The sequence below is a fragment of the Palaemon carinicauda genome, chromosome 1 (genome assembly GCF_036898095.1).
Source record: "Palaemon carinicauda isolate YSFRI2023 chromosome 1, ASM3689809v2, whole genome shotgun sequence".
NCBI lineage: Eukaryota > Metazoa > Arthropoda > Malacostraca > Decapoda > Palaemonidae > Palaemon > Palaemon carinicauda.
The window spans coordinates 261,839,708-261,863,399 of record NC_090725.1 but is presented as its reverse complement, the minus strand read 5'-3'; the positions used below and the strand labels follow the sequence as shown (position 1 = coordinate 261,863,399).

At 38.5% G+C, this 23,692-nt stretch overlaps 1 protein-coding gene across 1 annotated transcript in view; it reads left to right on the top strand.

The window, feature by feature from the left end:
• The window catches only part of LOC137655696 (lysine-specific demethylase 9-like), a 145,043-nt gene that overhangs the window by 78,107 nt on the left and 43,244 nt on the right, over positions 1-23,692 (top strand). The window contains exon 4 of the mRNA XM_068389674.1: positions 12,804-12,878. Coding sequence (XP_068245775.1) covers positions 12,804-12,878 — 75 coding nt within the window. The remainder of the gene's footprint in view (positions 1-12,803; positions 12,879-23,692) is intronic.

The window sequence follows — 23,692 nt, the reverse complement described above, 5'->3', positions numbered from 1 at the left end:
GTTCCCGCCGTTCAAGATTGTCAACAGGGTACTTCAGAAGTTCGCATCTCACGAAGGGACACGGTTGACGTTGGTTGCTCCCCTCTGGCCCGCGAGAGAATGGTTCACCGAGGTACTGCAATGGCTAGTGGACGTTCCCAGGACTCTTCCTCTAAGAGTGGACCTTCTGCGTCAACCTCACGTAAAGAAGGTACACCCAAACCTCCACGCTCTTCGTCTGACTGCCTTCAGACTATCGAAAGACACTCAAGAGCTAGAGGCTTTTCGAAGGAGGCAGCCAGAGCGATTGCCAGAGCAAGGAGGACATCCACTCTCAGAGTCTATCAGTCTAAATGGGAAGTCTTCCGAAGCTGGTGCAAGGCGAATGCAGTTTCCTCAACCAGTACCACTGTAACCCAGATTGCTGACTTCCTGTTACATCTAAGGAACGTAAGATCCCTATCAGCTCCTACGATCAAGGGTTACAGGAGTATGTTGGCAGCGGTCTTCCGCCACAGAGGCTTGGATCTTTCCACCAACAAGATCTACAGGACCTCCTTAGGTCTTTTGAGACCTCAAAGGAACGTCGGTTATCCACACCAGGCTGGAACCTAGACGTGGTTTTAAGGTTCCTAATGTCATCAAGATTTGAACCGCTCCAATCAGCCTCTTTTAAGGACCTCACATTAAAAACTCTTTTCCTCGTTTGCTTAGCAACAGCTAAAAGAGTCAGTGAGATCCACGCCTTCAGCAGGAACATAGGTTTTACATCTGAAACGGCTACATGTTCCTTGCAGCTCGGTTTTTTGGCTAAAAACGAGCTTCCTTCCCGTCCTTGGCCTAAGTCGTTCGAGATCCCAAGCCTGTCCAACTTGGTGGGGAACGAACTAGAGAGAGTACTTTGCCCAGTAAGAGCTCTTAAGTACTATATAAGACGGTCAAAGCCATTACGAGGACAATCAGAAGCTTTATGGTGTTCTATCAAGAAGCCTTCTCTACCGATGTCTAAGAACGCAGTTTCTTACTACATCAGGCTTCTGATTAGAGAGGCACATTTTCATCTGAAGGAAGAAGACCTTGCTTTACTGAAGGTAAGAACACATGAAGTTAGAGCTGTCGCTACTTCAGTGGCCTTCAAACAGAACCGTTCTCTGCAGAGTGTTATGGATGCAACCTATTGGAGAAGTAAGTCAGTGTTCGCATCATTCTATCTCAAAGATGTCCAGTCTCTTTACGAGAACTGCTACACCCTGGGACCATTCGTAGCAGCGAGTGCAGTAGTAGGTGAGGGCTCAGCCACTACATTCCCATAATCCCATAACCTTTTTAATCTTTCTCTTGAATACTTTTTATTGTTGTTTTTTGGGTTGTACGGAAGGCTAAGAAGCCTTCCGCATCCTGGTTGATTTGGCGGGTGGTCAAATTCTTTCTTGAGAAGCGCCTAGGTTAGAGGTTGTGTTGAGGTCCTTTAGTATGGGTTGCAGCCCTTTATACTTCAGCACCTAGGAGTCGTTCAGCATCCTAAGAGGACCGCTAGGCTCAGTAAGGAAGACGTACTTAAAAAAGGCAGAGTAATAGTTCAAGTCGACTTCCTTACCAGGTACTTATTTATTTTATGTTTGTTATTTTGAATAACTGCTAAAATGAAATACGGGATACTTAGCTTCTTTGTTAACATGTATGCTGGTCTCCACCCACCACCCTGGGTGTGAATCAGCTACATGATCATCGGGTAAGATTAATATTGAAAAATGTTATTTTCATTAGTAAAATAAATTTTTGAATATACTTACCCGATGATCATGAATTTAAGAACCCTCCCTTCCTCCCCATAGAGAACCAGTGGACCGAGGAGAAAATTGAGTTCTTGTTGACAAGAAGTACTTGAGTACCTACTCACAGATGGCGCTGTTGTGTACACCCCCACCTGTATAGCGATCGCTGGCGTATCCCGACCTTAGATTTCTGTCGGGCAACGGAGTTGACAGCTACATGATCATCGGGTAAGTATATTCAAAAATTTATTTTACTAATGAAAATAACATTTCAGGCAATTTGTTTTCCAAATGTTACTTAACCTAGCCATTATCTGATTTGCATTTTTCAATCTTTCATTTGACTCAAATTCTAAAGATACTGCATTAGATATCATAGTTCCTAAATATTTCAATGATTCCACTTTATTGATCCTTTTTCCTTCCAATTATATTTCATCTTCCATTGCATATTCCATTCTCATCATCTCTGTCTTTCTTCTATTTATTTTGAGCCTAACCTCATGTGATATTTCATGCGTTCTAGTAAACAAGCTTTTCAAGTCCTGTGGTGTTCTGCTAATAAGGACAGTCATCAGCAGACTGTAGGTCAGCCAATCCAGTCCAATCCTTCTCCACCATCTCCAAATGTTTTATGCATTACAAAATCCATGAGGAGGATGAACAACATAGGTGACAACACATTCCCTTGGAGCACTCCCCTATTCACTGGAAATTTGTTTGATAGGACTCCACTAACATTAACTTAGGCATTTGTTATGGTCATGAACAGACTTAATGAATTTTACATATTTGAGAGGAACTCCATAGTAATGCAGGTCTCTCCACAAAGTTGGCCGGTACACACTATCAAAGGCTTTTTCAGTCCACAAATGCCATCAAAAGTGGATTGCTATATTCTACACATTGCTGTACAATGTCTTAAAATGAAAGGGTCAGTACAACTTCTACCTTTTTTAAATCCTGCTTGTTCATCTCTCAGCTTTTCATCAATCTTTCTCTCTAGTCTCTTTAGAATGAGAATTCTATATACAGTATATTCATGACAACTGACGTAAGTGTGATGTGTCTGTAATTATTGCAATCAGTCAGATTTTTTTTTTTCTAATTTGGACCAACACTCCTAGCTCCCATTCATCAGGCTTTGCCTGTTCATGTCACATTCTACAAAATCATCTTGTAAGTATTCTGGGAGTCACTTCATTTTCAGCCAGCATCATCTCGGCAGTTATTCCATAGTATCCCAGGGCTTTCCATCTCTTGATTTTTTTTTCTATGATAGCTTCGACTTCAAACACAATGAATCCATTCATGGGCACATCAAGGTCTTCCTCAGCTTCAGGTATATCAATCAAATTATTCCCTCATCTTCTATTCATGACCTCACTAAAGTGTTCCATCCAACTTTGCCTTTCTTACATCTTCTGTTGTTAAAACAAATCCATCTCTCTTTTATTATTATTATTATAATTATTATTATTATTATCATTATTATTGTTATATTATTATTATTATTATTATTATTATTATTATTATTATTATCATTACCATTACTTGCTAAGCTACAATTCTAGTTGGAAAAGCAGGAGGCTATAAGCCTAAGGGCTCCAACAGGGATAATAGGCCAGAGAAGAAAGGAAATAAGGTAAAACTACAAGAAAAGTTTAAGAACAATTATAACATTAAAATAAAGCTTTCATATATAGACTATAAAAACTTGAAAATAAAAAGAGGATAAAAACTTCAAAATAACAAAAGGCAGAGAAACAAGATATAAGAGTGTGCCCGAGTGTACCCTCAAGCAAGAGATCTAACCTAAGACATTGGAAGACCATGGTACAGAGGCCATGGCACTACCCAAGACTAGAGAACAATGGTTTAATGTTGGTGTCCTTCTCCTAGAACAGCTGCTTACCATAGCTAAAGTCTATTCCACCCTTACCAAGAGGAAAGTAACCTCTGAACAAATACAGTGCAGTAGTTAACCTCTTGATAGAAGAAAAATTATTTGGTAATTTTGGTGCTGTCAAGTATATGAGGAAAGAGGAGAATATGTAAAGAATAGGCCAGATTATTCTGTGTATGCGTCGGCAAATATGAAATGAGTTGTAACCAGAGAGAGGGATCCAATGTAGTACTGTCTGGCCAGTCAAAGGACCCAATAACTCTTTAGCGGTAGTATCTCGACAGGAGGCTGGTGCCTTGGCCAACCTTCTTCATCATCTTTGCTCCCATAGAGATTTCATTAATAATTCTACGGGCAATTCTTACACCATGGCCACTATCTGAATTCATAGCTTTGTCAGCCTCATTTGCTTCTCTGTCTAGATATTCTCCAGTTATTTCTGGCTTTTCTATTGACCTTGCTATCAATAATCTAATACTTAGCATGCACTACCTTGTAATTTTCATTACTTCCTCGAAAACTTTCAACAATCAATATCTGTCTTTGACTCCTTTTTATAGTATCCCAAGTATCATTTGATATCCATGGTTTTCTTCTTGTAAATGCATGTCCCAAAACTTCACTACCAACTGACTGATATATGTTCTTAATATTACACCATTCTTCTGTAATTGTCTGCTTTTCATCTCTTAAAATTCTCTTAAAACTGCAAATCGATTCCTACATTCAATTTCAAAGATTTCTCTGTGCTCATCTTCTAGAAGCTTAGTTGTATCAAACCTAGGTGTTCTATTTACATTTCTGTTGGGTGCTTTCAGTTTTAATTTCAGTTTGGCACTGAGTAGCTGGTGATCACTACCAATATCTGCATCTCTATAGCCTCTTACATTTCTCAGTCCTCCTCCTCTCATTATCAACGGCTATTTGATCTACTGTATTTAATATTTGTAATTGCCACATGGTGAAGTCCATGAATATTTGTGGATGTCCTTGTGCTGGAAAATAGTACCTCCAATGGCAAGATTGTTTGTTGAACAAAAACAATGTCCTCCATTTTCATTTGCAGCTTTGCTAAATCCCTCAACACCTATCACAAACTCTAAAGTGTACCTTGATTATTCTTTCCAACTTTAGCATTGAAGTCACCAATCACAATTTTCATATCTCTCTTGGATCTCATCTATTACACTTAGCAGTTCTTCCTAGTACAGTATCCATCTTTCCTTTCTTCAAGGGAATTATTTGTTGCTGCATAGCAAACTATGATACTCATATTGCACTGCTTTGCTTTAAGCTTTGCAAGTAACAACCTGCTATTTACAGCTCTCCATTCCATTAATTACTTTTCTGCTCTTGGTGTCATCACCAATCCTACCCCTTCTCCAACTTCACCTGTTCTTCCTGAGTAGACATATGTATTGCCTTGGTCTAAGAGTTCTTTACCAATCCCCTTACAACATGTTTCACTTAGGGCCAAGATATCCAAACTATATTTCATAAATATATTCTCTACTTGCTGTAACTTCCCAATCTGATTCATGGTTCTAACACTCCAATTACCAATTTTCAATTTTTCTCTATTTTTATAAACTAGGAGAATTTTAGCACCCCGCAACGCCCAGGACTGGGGCCATTCTTTCATTTTTGCTTTCCAAAGACTGACTAAATCGATAGAGGATTCATTGGCGAAATTCATCAAAGGATAGCCAGTTCCTTGTGATGGGCAGTGCCTATTTAACTAAGGCAAGTGACCCCTGCCGGTCCATACTAATTCCAGTAAGATCAACCATCAGGCATCAGGAGTAGAGGAGTATCCAAAGCACCAAACGGATACTTGCCTATTTCAAATCACAGATGTAATTAAAGGTCCTTTATTTACGGAACCCAGACCTCACAGAAAATGGTTAGTGCCATCTATAAAAAAACTGAAGTAGTTTTTTGAGCCTTCAGTTGAAGTAAATAGACAAGTCTTCTCAAGCATTTAATTTGCTACGTATATGGCTATAATATATATTGAATTGTTCACATTCATTTCAGGTTTTGTATTGTACATATTTTTTTATTATCAATAGATTTATTATTTTCTTTGAAGAAAATTTTTTTTTTCTTTTTTTTTTTAATCAATATTTCATCTGTGAAGTAAATGGTTAAAAATATATTCAAAGAGCTATCATTTACCTTTATTTTTTGTTAAAATCAATAAGAAAATATAAATATATATATAATAATATCAAAGATAAGAAATTCTACAAAATCCATTACTTAGTAGCTTGTTACGAATCTTTTTTTTTTTTTAATTAAGTGTCCAAAATTGCCTTACTATTTTTCAAGATGAAGCAGAATTGGACACTAGATATTTCAGATCTTTTCATTAATTTTTTTATTTTAAACTTTCCTTTAGTATCATCTAATTTTTTTTTAGAAATAATAATTTCTAGTATTATTTCTGAGAAGACCTAAAGTGAAGGTGAGGTAATTATTGAACACCCATTTTCAATTTTTTTTTTTTTTTGTGGTATTTAAAACTTTTTCAAAACCAAACATAATAATATTTTCAAAGTACTGTAGTGGGTTGGGCAATTTCTAATAGCATTATAGTTTTTGAAAATTATAGATAGTTTTAGAGATATTGCACCTGTCCAATTTTTGCCTTCTTTGTCCAAAATTACCTCTGTCCAATATTGCGTTATCCTAATACTGTATATATATATATATATATATATATATATATATATATATATATATATATACAGTATGTATATATATGTATATGTATATGTATATATATACAGTATGTATTTATATGTATATATATGTATATATATATATATATATATATATATATATGTATGTATATATGTATATATAATGTGTGTATATATACTGTATATACACACATATATATATATATATATATATATATATATATATATATCAATATATATATATATATGTACATATATATATATATATATATCAATATATATATATATATTGATATATATATATATATATATATATATCAATATATATATATATATATATATATATATATATATATATATATATATATATATATATATATCAATATATATATATATATATATATATATATATATATATATATATATATATGTGTGTGTGTGTGTGTGTATATATATATGTACAGTATATATATATATATATATATATATATATATATATATATATATATATATATATATATATATATATATATATATATATATATATATATATATATATACACACATCTCACAAACAAACACACACACACACACACATCAAGGCATTTCCCCCAATTTTGGAGGGTAGCAGACATCAAACAAATGAAACAAAAAAGGGGACCTCTCCTCTCTACGTTCCTCCCAGCCTGACAGGGGACTCAACTGAGTTCGGCTGGTACTGCTAGGGTGCCACAGCCCACCCTCCAACATTATCTACCACAGATGAAGCTTCATAACGCTGAATCCCCTACTGCTCCTACCTCCGCGGTCATCCAAGGCACCGGAGGAAGCAGTAGAGCCTACCGGAACTGCGTCACAATCGCTCGCCATTCCTTCCTATTTCTAGCACGCTCTCTTGCCTCTCTCATATCTATCCTCCTATCACCTAGAGCTTTCTTCACACCATTCATCCACCCAAACCTTGGCCTTCCTCTTGTACTTGTCCCATCATCTCTTGCATTCATCAGCTTCTTTAGCAGACAGCCATTTTCCATTCTCTCAACATGGCCAAACCACCTCAACACATTCATATCCACTCTAGCTGCTAAGTCATTTCTTACACCAGTTCTCATCCTCACTACTTCAATACTAACCCTATCTACTCGAGATACACCAGCCATACTCCTTAGACACTTCATCTCAAACACATTCAATTTCTGTCTCTCCGCCGCTTTCATTCCCCACAACTCCGATCCATACATCACAGTTGGTACAATCACATTTTTATACAGAACTCTCTACATTCATGCCCAACCCTCTATTTTTTACTACTCCATTAACTGCCCCAACACTGCATCGTTCATTGACTCTCTGACGTACATCTGCTTCCACTCCACCATTTGCTGCAACAACAGACCCCAATTACTTAAATTGATCCTCCTCCTCAAGTAACTCCATTCAACATGACATTCAACCTCGCACCACCTTCCCTTCTCGTACATCTCATAACCTTACTTTTACCCACATTAACTCTCAACTTCCTTCTCTCCCACCCTTCCAAATTCTGTCGCTAATCGGCCAAGCTTCTCTTCCGCGTCTGCAACCAGTACAGTATCATCCGCAAACAACAACTGATTACCTCCCATTCATGGTCATTCTCGTCTACCAGTTTCAATCCTCGTCCAAGCACTTGAGCATTCACCTCTCTCACCACTCCATCAACATACAAGTTAAACAACCATGGAGACATCACACATCCCTGTCTTAGTCCCACTCTCACCGGAAACCAATCGCTCACTTCATTTCCTATCCTAACACATGCTTTACTACCTTTATAGAAACTTTTCACTGCTTGCAACAACCTTCCACTAACTCCATATAACCTCATCCCATTCCACATTGTTTCCCTATCAACTCTATCATACGCTTTCTCCAGATCCATAAACGCAACATGCACCTTTTTAGCTTTTGCTAAATATTTCTTGCATATCGGCCTAACTGTAAAAATCTGATTCATACAACCCCTACCTCTTCCAAAACCAACCTGTACTTCTAAGATTGCATTCTCTGTTTTATCCTTAATCCTATTAATCAGCACTCTACCATACACTTTTCCAACTACACTCAACAAACTAATACCCCTTGAATTACAACACCCATGCACATCTCCCTTACCCTTATATAGTGGTACAATACATGCACAAACCCAATCTACTTCTCTTTAATTCCCACATTTCTCTCTCTATATCTTTCATACTTCTCTACACCAATCCTCAAAAGCCCTCTTTTTCTCTTCCACTTTTACCTTCACTCCTTCATTCCACCATTCACTGCCCTTCCTCATGCTGCCTCCAACAAACTTCTTGCCACTTTGCCACACACATCACTTGCAATCCCAATAAAATTTTCTTTTACCAACTTCCACTCCTCTAAATTACCCGTTTCTCTTACTTTCACTTCGTTATATGCCATTTTCAACCTTTCTTGATATTTACTTTTTACCCCCGGTTTTATTAGCTCTTCAACCCTCACAAGCTCCCTTTTACATCCACCTACTCTATTCCCCCACTCTTTTGCTACAACTAATTTTCCTTCTACCAAAAAATGATCAGACATACCGTTAGCCATACCCCTAAACACGTGCACGTCTTTCAATCTTCCAAACATTCTTTTAGTTATCAACACATAATCCATTAACGCCCTTTTTACCACTCTTCCATTTGCCACTCTAACCCAAATATACTTGTTTTTATCTTTCTTTTAGAAAAAGCTAGAACTTATCACCATCTCTTGCTCAACACACACATCTACCAGTCTCTCACCACTCTCATTTTCACTTGATACGCCATACTTCCCAATTACACCTTCTACCTCTCCAGCGCCCACTGTAGCATTTAAGTCACCCATGATAACTACATAATTCCTTCTACCCAGTCCTACACACCTAGTTAATTCATTCCAGAACTCATTCCGCTCTTCACTTTCCTCAGAACCTGGCCCATATGCAGTGACAAAAGCCCAATATTCCCAATGTCCAGGCATTTTCTTCTCTTCGGCAGTAATGTAAGTTCGACTAGGCATCTTTTTCCAAAACAGACCGGTTTCATCACAGTTGAACACCTGCTGCTCTACGTAGCCTTCCTCCGCCACGATGCTTTCGAACTTTTTAACAAAGTCTTTAGCAGCCTTGGTGTCCGAACTCGAAGCTTCTCCATGCTGAATAACTGAAGGAATCCCTGTCCTTATCCTAAATTTCTCGAACCAACCTCGAGATGCCTTGAATTCCTCCGTCGTAGGATCGACTAAACTCTCCCCCGCGTCACCCCCAGAGCCCGCCGCCTTCAAGTCATTGTAGATAGCGCTGGCCTTCTCACAAATGATCGTTTCAGTGATCGTATCGCCAACAATCTCCTTGTCCTTGATCCATTTTAACAAAAGGTGTTCCATCTCTTCAAGGGTAGTGCTACGACGTTTAGAAATAATCGTGATCCCCTTCGAAGGTTTCACTGCTTTAATGGCTGCCTTCTGTTTTATGATCGTCGAGATCGTAGACATATTCCGGCCATATTGTTTAGCCAGATGGCTAACACATACACCTCGCTCATGCTTTTCTATTATTTCTTGCTTTAGTTCTAATGAAAGCATTGACTTCTTCCTTTTTTCACCACTACTACTACTTCCTGAACCGAAACTAAGCTCTTTAGGACCCATGATTACGAAACACAGAAAACAACACGTGAAAAAGGAGGATAAAAAACACTGTTAATATCTGAGCGAATATAGAACAACCACACGATGCGCACGAGATGAGAGGACTGATCAAGGTGACGCTCGATTGGCGTCCCTCCGATGTGCTGCCGTCTAGCGGCGTCAACAACAAACCACGGTTGATGCTTTCGAGAAAATTCCACGCGTACGCGTATTGTTAACTTCGTATGTTGGAGCAACACTTCGGGTGCCGAGACAGAAATTTGGTCGAATTTTACTTCGGATGTTGGAAAATTTGTATGTTAGGACATTCGTATGTAGAGGTTCCACTGTACAGTATATCCATCCTTCTATTCATAAACATACTTCCAATCTCACATCTTTTACTCTATATCGTACTACATTCACGCACATTCAAACACCCCAAAACTTGAGTGCGGGGAGCAGTCACTCTCCCCCAGCTCCACCTCTTTGATATCTTACAGGATTATTTTACAGGAGAGGGGATCCAAGCCCCCTTATCCCCATCCCATATATATATATATATATATATATATATATATATATATATATATATATATATATATATATATATAATAAATATATATATATATATATATAATATATATATATATATATAATAAATAAATATATATATATATATATATATATATATATATATATATATATATACTGTATATATATATACAGTATATATGTATGTATGTATGTATGTACAGTATGTTTTTTTTTAGTAAATTGAAACAAGCAAGAAAGTTTTTTTAATTGTACTCTTTATATTATTATTATTATATCATAAATAATAATAATAATAATATTTTTGTTTACAATGATAACAATACTAATAGTAATAATAATAATAATTAAAGCATTTTAACGTGTTGGTGGGGGTGGGGGAGGGGCTGGCATCACTAAGCCAACATTTCTTTGCCATATCCTGAAACATAAGCTACTAGGTGTGGGAAGACAATTGAGAGTGAGGGAGAGAGTGGAAAGTATTTTTATTGTATACAGTAATGTGAGATGTTAGAAAAGTAGACTGCATTGGCAAGGGAAGGTATTGAATTAATAAGTTTAATTTTTGTGATTTTGTTTTTACCATTTCTATTCAGGTTTTTCCTTTCTATGGCATTAAACAAATAGTACCAGATACACAGGTTCAATTCCTCACAGTAATCTAGAAGTTTTATTCCTGGTGAGACCAAATAGTAGAATTATTCCTCCTGGGCATAAAATTGGGTTAATTGAGCTCCAGGAGATTATTTATAAACTTAATTCATGAAAACTAGAGAAAACACTGAATGGCTAAAGAAATTGGCTGATAGTTAAGACCAAGAAACACACCTTATTCTGAATTACAGATTACAATCATAACTAAGCAACATATAATAATATAAAAACTATAGGGGAGTTCAACAGTAGTTAACTCCCAGAAATATCCACATATGTTTAAGACATCACAGTAAAATAGACAGGAGGATATAATACTTTGTGTAAATGATTGCATACAATGATGTTGATGCCGAGATGTGAGTACAAAGTAGCTCATTGGAATGAAAACAAGCTGAGTGTTGGATGAGAAAAGTTCAAGTGGTATGAGGGTTTTCCTGGTAAATGTTTACATAGGCATCAATTGATTTGAGATTTTCTAGCATCTTGACATCTAAGGTCATTGACGCCAAGCATAACTGGAGGGCTATTTCCTGGTATACAAAGCATCGTATGATTATGAGGCTGTGATGAATAAGTAAACATTGAAAAATAGAATATTTCATATAGGAGACAGTTAGCAAAGGTTACAGCAAATTGCCAGGATGAAGAGAACATGCATGTGCCAGAATATGAGGTTTGCCAATCTTGTGAAGATCTATAATAAATCAAGTTCTTATTTATCCAAGTTCTATATCATGAACATACATCTCTATGTATGAATGGTTAAACCAGTCCTTGTTGCTCTAGAATTTTAAAATCAACAATCCAACCTTAAAAGCTTTAATAAATCAATTGTATGTTGGTACCTGATTAATGGTAGCTTGTTGTTATTTTTGCTATCAGTGGCTGGTACAAAAAAAAGTCAGCTGTACTGTAAATTATGTAGCTTTTGATTTTTGTTTCAAGTGTATTGAAAATATTTATGAAATAATTGGGCTTTTGGATAGGTGGGCATGGAATTGATGAAATGTAATAAAAGTGTTTAGCACTGGTTCTGAAATAGAATTTGAAAGTCTTTAATTCTGCTGCACTTGTTTTTGTCTAATTGATAAAGTTTCATTACTTGAACAAGAATGAGTACATGCATATGAAAAACAAATTTTTGGTTACTTTTGAAAGGGCATTGAACTTTAATTTTCCATACTTGACATTGTAAATTAGATAATCTTAGATTCTTAATTTGAATTTGTTGTTAAATCCTTGATGACATTTTGGTACAGTATGGTGAAAGACTTAGGAGTTGTAGTATGATTTGATTTTTATATTAAATTTGTTAATTTTGGATCACAAAAGCTGTTGGTTTTTCATGGTTGGTATCTCGAGTGGTCATCTTATGTTGTGGGCCATGCCCTCTATATGAATTGGGTTTATACATTCCACATGCATGCAGTCTTGAAGTTGTATACGTAGCTTAGATGTAGACACAAAATGTTAGTGAACTGTTAGTAATATTATACTGTTGTATTTAGCTTTTCAGTTACATGTGATCACATAATTTGTTATGATATTTGTTTTCAGGACAAAGACCGCAGTTCTGACTCTCGGATTAGTTGGAGGGCAGAAAATGGCAGCAGTGGTAGTGGAACTCCAGAGGTGAGTGATGATTATCTCAAATTTTTAATTCGTAAGCTGTAGTAGAAGTGTTTTTTGGTTTAGCATATCATTCTACTATGAGCCAAGTGATGGATAGTGTATTGTAATTTTTTTTTTTTTTTTTTTTTTTTTTTTTTCATATACAGTAAATGTGTATTTTACAGCAGGGATCCTACAATTTTACTTGTTCCGTCACTAATACAAACCAACGCTATTTGTAAGCGATATTACTTTCGGCGATGCTGAAAGACGAGCCATAATGATGATAATAATAATAATAGTAATGATGATGATAATAATAATAATAGTAATAATAATAATAATAATCATTCCTGTTTTCCTGAGGTTAAACTAACTAGTTTAGCTTTTCAATCTCGTGAGATTAAAGCTCTGTTGATGGACCTTGATGCTTATGGAGGTGTAGACCCAAATGGTATTTTTCCTTTGTTTTTTATAAAGACAGCAGATTTCTTAGCTCCAAAGTTATCTGTTATTTTGTGCAAGTTAGCAAGAAGAGGAGCTTTTAGCACTTGTTGGAGAATTGGTTACTCCTCTATGTAAATGTGTTTGTGGTAGCTCAAGTCCCACTGATTACCGCCCAATTTCCATAACTCCCATATTATCTAAAGTTTTTGAACGTCTTCTGGCAAAACGTCTTAATAGGTTTGCTGAAGGTAATCATCTACTCCCTAGTTTGCAATTTGGTTTTCGTAAAGGCCTTGGAGTATGTGATGCCCTTCTTACAATCTCCAATGCTGTACAGAAATCCCTTGATTGTGGTCAGGAAGTTCGTATGATTGGCCTTGATTTTAGTGCTGCCTTTGACCGTGTTAATCATGAGGCCCTTCTTTCCAAACTTAAACAGTTGGGAGTGGGTGGTTCGTTTCTTAGCATTATTATTGATTTTTTAAGTAATAGATCTCAAAGAGGAGTTGTTGATGGGCACCATAGTGAGTATAGGAATGTGATATCCGGTGTTCCACAGGGTAGTGTTCTTGGCCCAATACTTTTCATACTATATACACATGACATGTGGTTTGGCCTGGAAAACAAGCTTGTTGCATATGCAGATGATGCTACTCTCTTTGCATCAATTCCATCCCCTGAATGTAGATCTGGGGTTGGTGAATCCCTAAATAGAGATTTAGCTAAAATTAGTGCATGGTACAAATTATGGGGTATGAAGTTGAATCCTAACAAAACTCAAAGTATGATTGTAAGCAGGTCAAGGACCGTGGCTCCTCAACATCTGGTTCTCAGTATTGATGTTTCTTTAAATTTGTATGACTTTTAAAATTTTAGGTGTGATTCTCGACAGCAAATTTACTTTTGAGAAACACATTAGGTCTGTGTCTTCTTCAATTACACAAAAAAATGGCTTATTGAGAAAGTCATACAAGATTTTCGATGATCAATCTATTTTGAAGAAGTGTTTTAATTCTTTCATTTTACCTTGTTTTGAGTATTGTTCTCCTGTCTGGTGTTCAGCTGCTGATTCTCATCTTGATTTGTTGGACAGAAACTTACGGTCTATTAAATTTCTTATTCCTGATCTATATATTAATCTTTGGCACCGTCGTTCAATTAGTTCATTATGCATGTTGCATAAGATTTTTCATAACTCTGACCATCCTTTACATTCAGATCTTCTTGGACAATTCCATCCTGTTCGTAATACTAGGCAGGCAGTTAATTCTAATAGCCAGGTCTTTTCCATCATGAGGCTCAATACTACACAGTATTCTAGAAGTTTTATTCCAGCTGTTACCAAGTTATGGAATGATCTTCCTAATCGGGTAGTTGAATCAGTAGAACTTCAAAAGTTCAGAGTTGGAGCAAATGTTTTTATGTTGACCAGGCTGACTTGAGTCTTTCTATAGTTTATATGACATATCTGTTTTTGACGTTGTTAATAGTTTGTATAGGACATATCTGTTTTGGCGCTGTTACTGTTTTTTAGAATGATATATTGTTAATTTATTCTCATCATTTATTTCCTTATTTCCTTTCCTCACTGGGCTATTTTTCCCTGTTGGAGCCCTTAGGCTTATAGCATCTTGCTTTTCCAACTAGGGTTGTAGCTTGGCTAATAATAATAATAATAATAATATCATCTTAACCTTGCCTTGCACTTTTGTTGACCCTTGCAGTACCCCCTTGCAGTACCCATATGATGTTCATATCTAACCCTGTCCATTGTGGTTACTCCACTCTGCCCTTCAATCATTTGGGGACTTGACCGTCACATATAACACCAGGCACCTTCCTCCAGTTGTTCCAACGACACTGAATCTGATTGTTAGTTTCCTTTTCCATGTCCTCTGCATTGTCCAGGTGTGCATTACAATTTGTGCATCATTATAATTAAATTTTATAGCATTTTATTAATAGTTAAATTGTATGTAACTTATTTTTAGAATAATTCTGACTGCTGAAGAGTTACTGGCTGGTAGGATCTAGGCAACTTAATCAAACAGAGAGATAAGGCTAGTTAATCAGAGTGGATGAAGTTGGAAATACCTTGCCAGCCCCTAAATAGACCTTTACTTTTAATGAGACCAAGCCTTTAATTAGTTTCCCAGTTTATATGATAATGAACATCATAATATGATCATGGCCTCTTTAGTTTAGTTTTTATAAGCCAGAACTTAGTCTAGTGGTTATAAGTTCAAAAGAAATTTTAACACTTGTCCAGTTTTGAACTGTAGTGTATCTCAAGTTTTTTTTCCAGAGTTTATAGTGCATCAGTCAGTTAGGATTCTGATGGTGCACAGCTCAGTTAAGTAGAGATCCCCTATTAGAGCCTCGCTCTTAACTACTTTGGAATATTCTATTGTGCAACCGTCATTTAACTGTAGTCTAATTATCAAAGGCTAACAGAGCCCTTATCACTCTAGAATTATGAGGTAGAAGACTGGGTTAGAAAGGAAATGAGAAAATTAAGTATTTATAAGAAGTAATGACTAAAAAATGCAATTCATGTTCAGATCAGTAACAATGTTAAAATAGAGCTGTCATATACTGTATAAACTATGAAAAGACTTAAATAAACCTTTTCAGCATAAAAGTATTTGCAGAAAGTTTCAACTTCTTAAGTTCCATCAATTCAACTGCCAGATTATGAAGATCTTTTCTGTGTTTGGTCACAGCTGGAAAAAAATACTTTTAGCATGTGTAGTTTTGAGCTTTCTGATGAAGAAGACATAAGGCATAACTGTAGGAATTAATTGCATACCTACCATTATTACAAAATGATTACAAAAAAATGCTCTCCCCTCTGAAGGAAGAGACATGCTTAGCATTAGCATTCCTCCCACACGCCCTTCTTATGGGAGGCTTCCTTTGGCATAATTGAGGGATGGCTGTGTGGACACCTGAGTGCACACTTAAATTAACTCTCTGGTCTTCACTAGACAACCCCTCTCCTGAGCCTGTTGTGGTAGTGCACTTGGGTCTAGCAAGCACTCAGCCTGTTAGGGGGTTTGGAACAGGTCGTTTACTGCACACATTCCTCAACACCTCACTCCCTACCCAGACACACCTCTCCTTCATGTGCCGTACAGACACATCTCAAAGCTTCACACATCAACAAGACGTGCCTTGCCATGCTGCATGTCGCTTAGACGCTACCCACAGGATCCAATACGCGGCCCTACAGCACTAGTTTCCTGGGTGAAATATAATTTGGAATCTTCTCTAAGAAGAGAACTTACACCTGCGAGAACTAGAGCATGGATCCCTTAGTGCGCACGCTGTCCAGCCTGCACTCATAATTATTTCTTGCAGGTGTATCCAGTAGACCATCCTAACTACCAGGCGTGGCTTTTGTCGCATGGTTACTCATCTGGTTGACCCTCGCTCAATGTGTTCAAGGTCACTCCGAGTAATATCTGTCAGTGACAATTATCGATTGTTCCCGATTGAATTTGTGTTGACCTCATGCCCTCCTCTTCTCTTGGATTTGAAGAGTTCCCAATAGGTCTCATCCAGAACTGAATATATTCTGTTCAGATCCCAAGTTTCCTGACATCTCAGAGGGTAGGAGATTTTCATCTAACCCTTTTCCCCTTTCTTGGAGGGCTCACACTTCAGAAAGATTAAGGATCTTCTAAGAGTCAGTGCCAAATAACAGATCTTCTCGCAGACCAGAAGTGATTCTCGAACTTACCAGAGAGATCATGACTCAGGATTCAGACCTGATTATAGAAGAGGTATTGGGAGCAGCCCCTCACTTTCTTGATGTTCTCTAAGGGGAGATGAGCATGATACATATTTGTATCTCTACCCTGCCCCACACCTTCCATGTTGCTTTTCCCAAAGGAAGAGATATATCCTTACCTACTGTATGTATGTGCTAGATTACACACACTCATTGTATTATTGCAAATTAGCACTTGCCTTCCCAGATTGACAGGAGAGCTGATGAAGAAATATGCCAGGGTGCAACTTCACAGCATGTAGCCTTTGTTTGATGATTTCAAAACAGGGAAACTTCTGTATGAGTGTTTATTCATACTTTGAGTTCCACAGGAAGATATTGAAGGAACTAAACATCCTTTGTCGAAAATTAACGAGATGGCAAAGGTGAGTTGTGATTATCCCTTGGGTGGAGTACAGCTCCAACATTAGAGAACTTAGGAAGTTACAAAAATATGCTCTTCTTGATGACAAAGAGTTGATGAGTCTCCTGGTTCCCACTCTTTCATCACATCTTCCCTCAATTCCTCCATCAGTCTCAGGTCAGAGTTTCTCCTCCCCGGTGGCTCCTTATTCCCATTACAAACAAGATAGAAGCAAACCTGCTGCAACACCGGGTAGGACAATAAATCTACCATATATGCCTTCCTGGGACAGAGAGGGGCAAGAAGTGAAATAGGAGAGATTGCCAAAAGATCGGAATCACCTTCCAAAGAGAACCAAAAGACTCCTACTTGTCTGGCATGATTCTCTTACTTCCATTGGTCTCAGGCACGTAGTGAGTCCGCACACTTTGTGCATACTGGCAGCCAGAAGAGAAAGGGATGCTCTCACTAATTTTTCCCTATTAGCATGTCAGGGTGCAACTTCACAACATGTAGCCTTTATTTGATGCTTTCGAAGCAGAGGGAAACTACTGTACGAGCGTCTGTTCATACCTTGAGTTCCACAAGAAGATATTCAAGAAACTAAAGATCCTTCGTCGAAGGTTAATGATGAGTTGGCAAAGGACTTTTGACCCTCTTTTGGATGGAGGAAAGCTCCATCATTAGAGATCTTCAAGAAGTTACAAAAAATATGCTCTTCTTGATGACAAATATGGCGAGTCTCCTGGGTCCCCCTCTTTCTTCACATCCTCCCTCAATTCCTCCATCAGTCTCACGTCAGAGGTTCTCATCTCTGGTGGCTCCTCCTTATTAGTGTTACAGACAAGATAGAATCAGACCCGCTACAACACCAGGTAGGACGCTAAATATGGCACATAAGCCTTCCGGGACAGAGAGGGGCAAGAAGTGAAGTAGTAGAGATTGCCACAAGATCAGAATCACCCTCCGAAGGGAACCAAAAGACCCCTGTTTGCTTGGCATGATCCTCTTACTTCCCTCAGCCTCAGTCATGCAGTGAGTTGGCTGACTTTGTAAGAGAAATGAGCTGTTGCCCCTAATTTTCTCATAGGACGATTAATCCGGGAAAACTTGTTGATAAGTCACCTAAGTTACTCCTACCATTTATCTCCCAACGGGAGAGACATTGGGGCCCAATCCTTCAACAAGGATGAAGGAAGAGACAGTGATATTTTCATGCTACTTACTCTCTCTTCAGCTGTTTGTGATCATGATAATTTTTTGGAATGACATTACAACCATTTGAATGTTGCCACTTCTGCTTGTGATCACTGATTGGTTAGTAATCACTGACTTTTACAGCAGTTCCATCTCTCCAGTTTGTGCTCTCATTTGAACAGTGCTAGACATTCTACAAGGTGTCAGCATGCTCTTAAGAGAGTGCCATAACAAGTGCACAATGGCAAGCCACAACTTTTTACTGCTCGGTTTGCAATCGATAGCACATCTTTTCACCCACTCACGGACAACTGTGCACTCTCTCTCGTGCCTGCTAGAACACAATCCTATGAGAGCACTTCCACTAGCGCTTTCATTTAAAAATTTTTGGATTTAGCAGGTATGGAGCCTAGAGCATCAAGGGACAGCACAGTTCAAGAACTGTTGCTGAATGTACTGAAAGGGACGGCTCCCTCGGCTTCTTGAGTTGATTCTCTTATAGAGAAGATGTCTGGAATTCTGAGACTGATCATAGACCTCTCGACCCTGAAGGAGTGTTCTGCAAGCCTTTTTCAGGGGAAAAACCCCAAGCACAGTCAGGCAAGCGACCTGGCTATTAGTCTTCATGATGACGGATTGACATGATGTTGCATACATCCAGATCCCAATCCAGCCTTTTGCCAGGAAGTATCACAGCTTGTCATAACAAGCAGTGTACCAGTAAAATATTCATTGCCTTGCTCTCTCAATGGCTCTGCAAGTTTTCACTAGAGCTTTTACTCTAATTCAACATAGGAACAGACCAGTGGTACTTGTCTTCTGCGTGACTTGGACGATTGGTTGATCTTGGCAGACTCGTAGGACAACCTTCATCTCTATCGAGACAGGCTTCTTTTGATCTGTTACAATTGGGGGATTGTGGTGAACTAAAAATGATTATTTTTAGTGTCCAAGCAATTATTGATTTACCCAGGTATGGACGTCAACAGGTTGTATGAAAGTCTTCCCATCTCGGGATAGCCTGATACACTTTCAAGATGTGGTTATCCCTTTCATTCAGCAGCCTTATCTGGCAGCACAGCCTTGGCAGAAGTTGCTGGATCATTTGGCCTCCCTGGAATGTCTCGTTCCAAACGATCGTCTTCACCTGTGGTCTTGTCAGTGGGAGCTGGATATACACTGGTCATAAGACAGCCATTCTCCTCCATCTATAGTTTCGATAGGAGAGAATTCCAGACTTGACCTGGGATGGTGGCCGGGCGAGACAAAGCTTTTAAGGAGCTCATTCCATCTGTGGTTTGCACAAGAACTTCTGGAGTTTATGTGCGTGGCAAGGGAAGAATGGGGAGCCCACCTCCTATAACACCTAGTGTTTACCCAATGGACCGAAGAGGAGCATCGATACCATATTAACGTGTTAGAGCATCAAGCAACTCTCCTCTTGCTCTAACAATTTTGCCATCTTTTGACCGGACACTTGGTGGCACTGATGAGAAACAACACCATCAGAGTGACATACAAACAAACAAGGTGGTGTGGCTTCTCTGTAGCTCTGCCAGATTGCAGAATATATTCATGAGTTGGCAGTGCTCAACTCAATCTTTCTGACAGCCTGCTTTATTCCAGGCAAAGAGGAGCACTCTGGCAGACAAGCTGAGCAAGGAAATAAACAGATCTTTGGGTAATGAATAATCTTTGAATCCTCAGACGGCAAACAGGATCTTGACTTTGTGGGATTCCTCGACTGTAGATCTGTTTCCAACAGCTCTAAACAAGAAGCTTCCAATATTCAGCTCACCAGTGCCAGACCCGGAAGTAAGGACACCTTCCAACACCCTTTGGGGCGGCCTTGACATCTATGTTAAACCCAAACTTTCTACGTCTTCTTATAGAGAATGAGAGAATGTGTCAACCCCCCTAGTTAGATATTCCACAGCTCTGTGGAATCTTTGTCTTCATACACAAAGGTTATCCAGCATCTCCTCTCAAAGAAAGGTTGTTTGCGGAAAGTTGCACGAGAGATGGTGGAAATCTTCAACTTTGGGCCATCTTCTGTGGCTGGTGTTAAAGGAGGGGTGTTTCTCCCCTCAGAGCTTTTATTCCCTTGATAGGCAAATTTTTTTACTTTACCTTCGTAGAGAAAAGTACTACTCAGTATCAGCAGTGAAAGGCTATTGCTCAGCCTTTAACCAGGTAGGTAGTAGCTTGGCCAGGGCACCAGGCACCCGTTGAGATACTACTGGATCCTTTGACTAGCCAGACTACTACATTAGCTCCCTCTCTTTGGTTAGGGCTCATTTTGTCTTTGCCTACATATACACTGAATAGTCTGGCCTATTTTTACCACATTCTCTTCTTTCCTCATACACCTGACAACACAGATTACCAGACAATTCTTCGTTCAAGATGTTAACTACTGCACTATAATTGTTGTTCAGTGGCTACTTTCCTCTTGGTAAGGGTAGAAGAGAGACTTTTGCTTGGGTAAGCAGCTCTTCTAGGAGGACACTCCAAAATCAAACCATATTTGTCTTGTCTTGGGTAGTACCATGGACTCTGTACCATGGCCTTCCACTGTCTTAGATTAGAGTTCTCTTGCTGGAGGGTACACTCGGCCACACTGGTCTATCTTATTTTTCTTCCTCTTATTTTTTTTTTTTCATTTATATAGTTTATATATTGAAAATCAAATATAATGTTACTGTTCTTAAGATATTTTATTTTGATTGTTTATTCTTCTCTAATAGTTTGTTTATTTCTTGGATTCCTTTCCTCACTGGGTTATTTTTCTTTGTTGGAGCCCTTGGGCTTATAGCATCTTTCTTTTCCAACTATGGTTATAGCCTAGCTTGTAATAATGATGATAGGCTGAGAGAAGTTGATACTTCGTCCTTGACAGAACTCTCTGTATGCTCATGCTGAGTTTTTAGTACCTGTAGTCCTGTCCTCTGATAGAGGTGAGATCACCGTCATGAGACATTACTAACATCTTGTGGTCCCTCAAGAGGGTCCCATAGGAGATGTTGAGGCTTGCCTTAGACAGGAACCTTACCCTCAAAACGGTTTCTTGCTCACTTTACCCTCCAACAAATGAGTTAGTGAGCTTCACGGTCTCTCCTTTAGTGTCGCTCATACCAAGCGCCGGAGACCGGCCTTGTTCACCTTCTTCCCTGAGTTTGAAGCTAAAACTCAGAATCCACCAGCTCCTGCTTCCAGGTTTTCTTCACATCTATGCAAACAGCGCAACCGCACTTGCAGCACCTCTTCCTAAGCACAAGGCGAGTCAAGGTGTGATTAAATATGATCTCTTATCTGAGGGAAGTTATTTTCTGTACCCTTTTTCCTAACTAACACCATCTCTAGGTAGAGCTCAGGTTATAGCTCATGATGTCAAAAGAGTTGAGCACAGCCATAGCATTCCGTAAGAATCTCTGTGGTGCAGGTACTCCAGGTGGGCATATGGAGATGGCAGACCCCATTTATTACACATTACCTGTGGGAATAAACCCACAGGTCCCTAGATACCTTTTCCCTAGGACCTGTAGTGGCAACACAGCAGGTGGTAAAAGCTGCCTCAGCTCTTTTCACAGAACCATTAACATTAGATCAAGGATGGAAGATATGTGTTAGACTGGGATGAGTGTGAAGATGGACTGGCTCTTTCTTTTTCGTTTCATCTTACCTTCTGTTGGGGCACAACATCGGAAACCCTGTCAACTAGAATCGATTCTCTTGCAGGTAAACCCCACATAGCCTGTAGCTTTTTATTGTATTATACCGTATAAGTGTCATTCCCCACACTCCTTACGAAGGGAAGTGTGTTGCAACTAGGCAAACCCATAGACACCTATACAGTATGCCTCATTGTTACTACACTACACAGATTTTCTGCTCCGCATCCCTTATTGCACAAGCCATGGACCCACTGTTATTGCTAAACCACTGGTGCATGAGGTGTAAAGAACCCTAACTGCACCACTTATAACTGTTCTAGTTTTTGGTAGCCCAGGATAAGTATCCAGTCAGTTGGAAAAAGGAACTCTTCCCACCTAAGGATGAGTCTCGTATGTAAAGGACGAGGGTTTTGTATTTGTGTCGAAACAAATGATAAATTTGGAGGTAATTTGTATTTTTCCTAACTACACAGACCCTGAGTCCTTTACTCGTAATTTCCTGCCATCACCTATCCCGTAGAAAATCTTGGCCACAATTAATGTGAGTGCTCAGTGAGTGAGCATAGGGCTGACTTCCTGACTAATGGTTATTTGTTCACACCTCGTTGCAAAAGTCTTAGTTCCGAGTACTCCCGCTTTGTTAATATCTATTCCTATGTAAAGGACTCAAGTTTGTATTGTAAGGAAAAATACAAATTTCCTCCAAATTTGTCATATTAATCTGTGGCACCATTGTTCAGTTAGGTCTTTATGCATTTTACATAAGATTTTCCATAATTCAGATAATCTATTGCATTCTGATCTTCAGAGACTGGATTGAGGTCATTTTAAGTCTTGCCATCTCCATCATAAGGCACAATACTACACTATATTTTAGAAGTTTTATTCCAGCTGTGACCCGATTGTGGGTGGAATGATTAACTTAACGTGTTGGGTGAATCTGTAACGCTAGCATTCCATGAGAACCACTCAGTAGCACAAGTTCTTAGTGCCGAGGCCTGGAAAAGACCGACAACCTTTACGGCTCACTGTCTTTGATTACATAACTCTCTTTGGGTCCAATAGTGGTTGCTCATCAGATAGTTTAGGATTTGCCTTTACAGGCCAACTTTCATTTTCACGTCATAGGATATTCGTGGCATAAATGAATGTGTGAATGGAATGAATGAATCCCTTTTCTTCTTGCCTCTACCTTGATATACCTTATACCTTACACAGGAGTACTTGCTTGAAAGGGACCCTTGTTTAGGTAATTTCTTTGTTACATTTAGGTGTAAATTAGGTTTGATTGCAATACAACTCCCTTTTTCTAACCGAATACAGTTTATGCCTTGTCAAGTTTTTACCTTGAAGCAGATATCTAGACCTGGCCTCTCATACG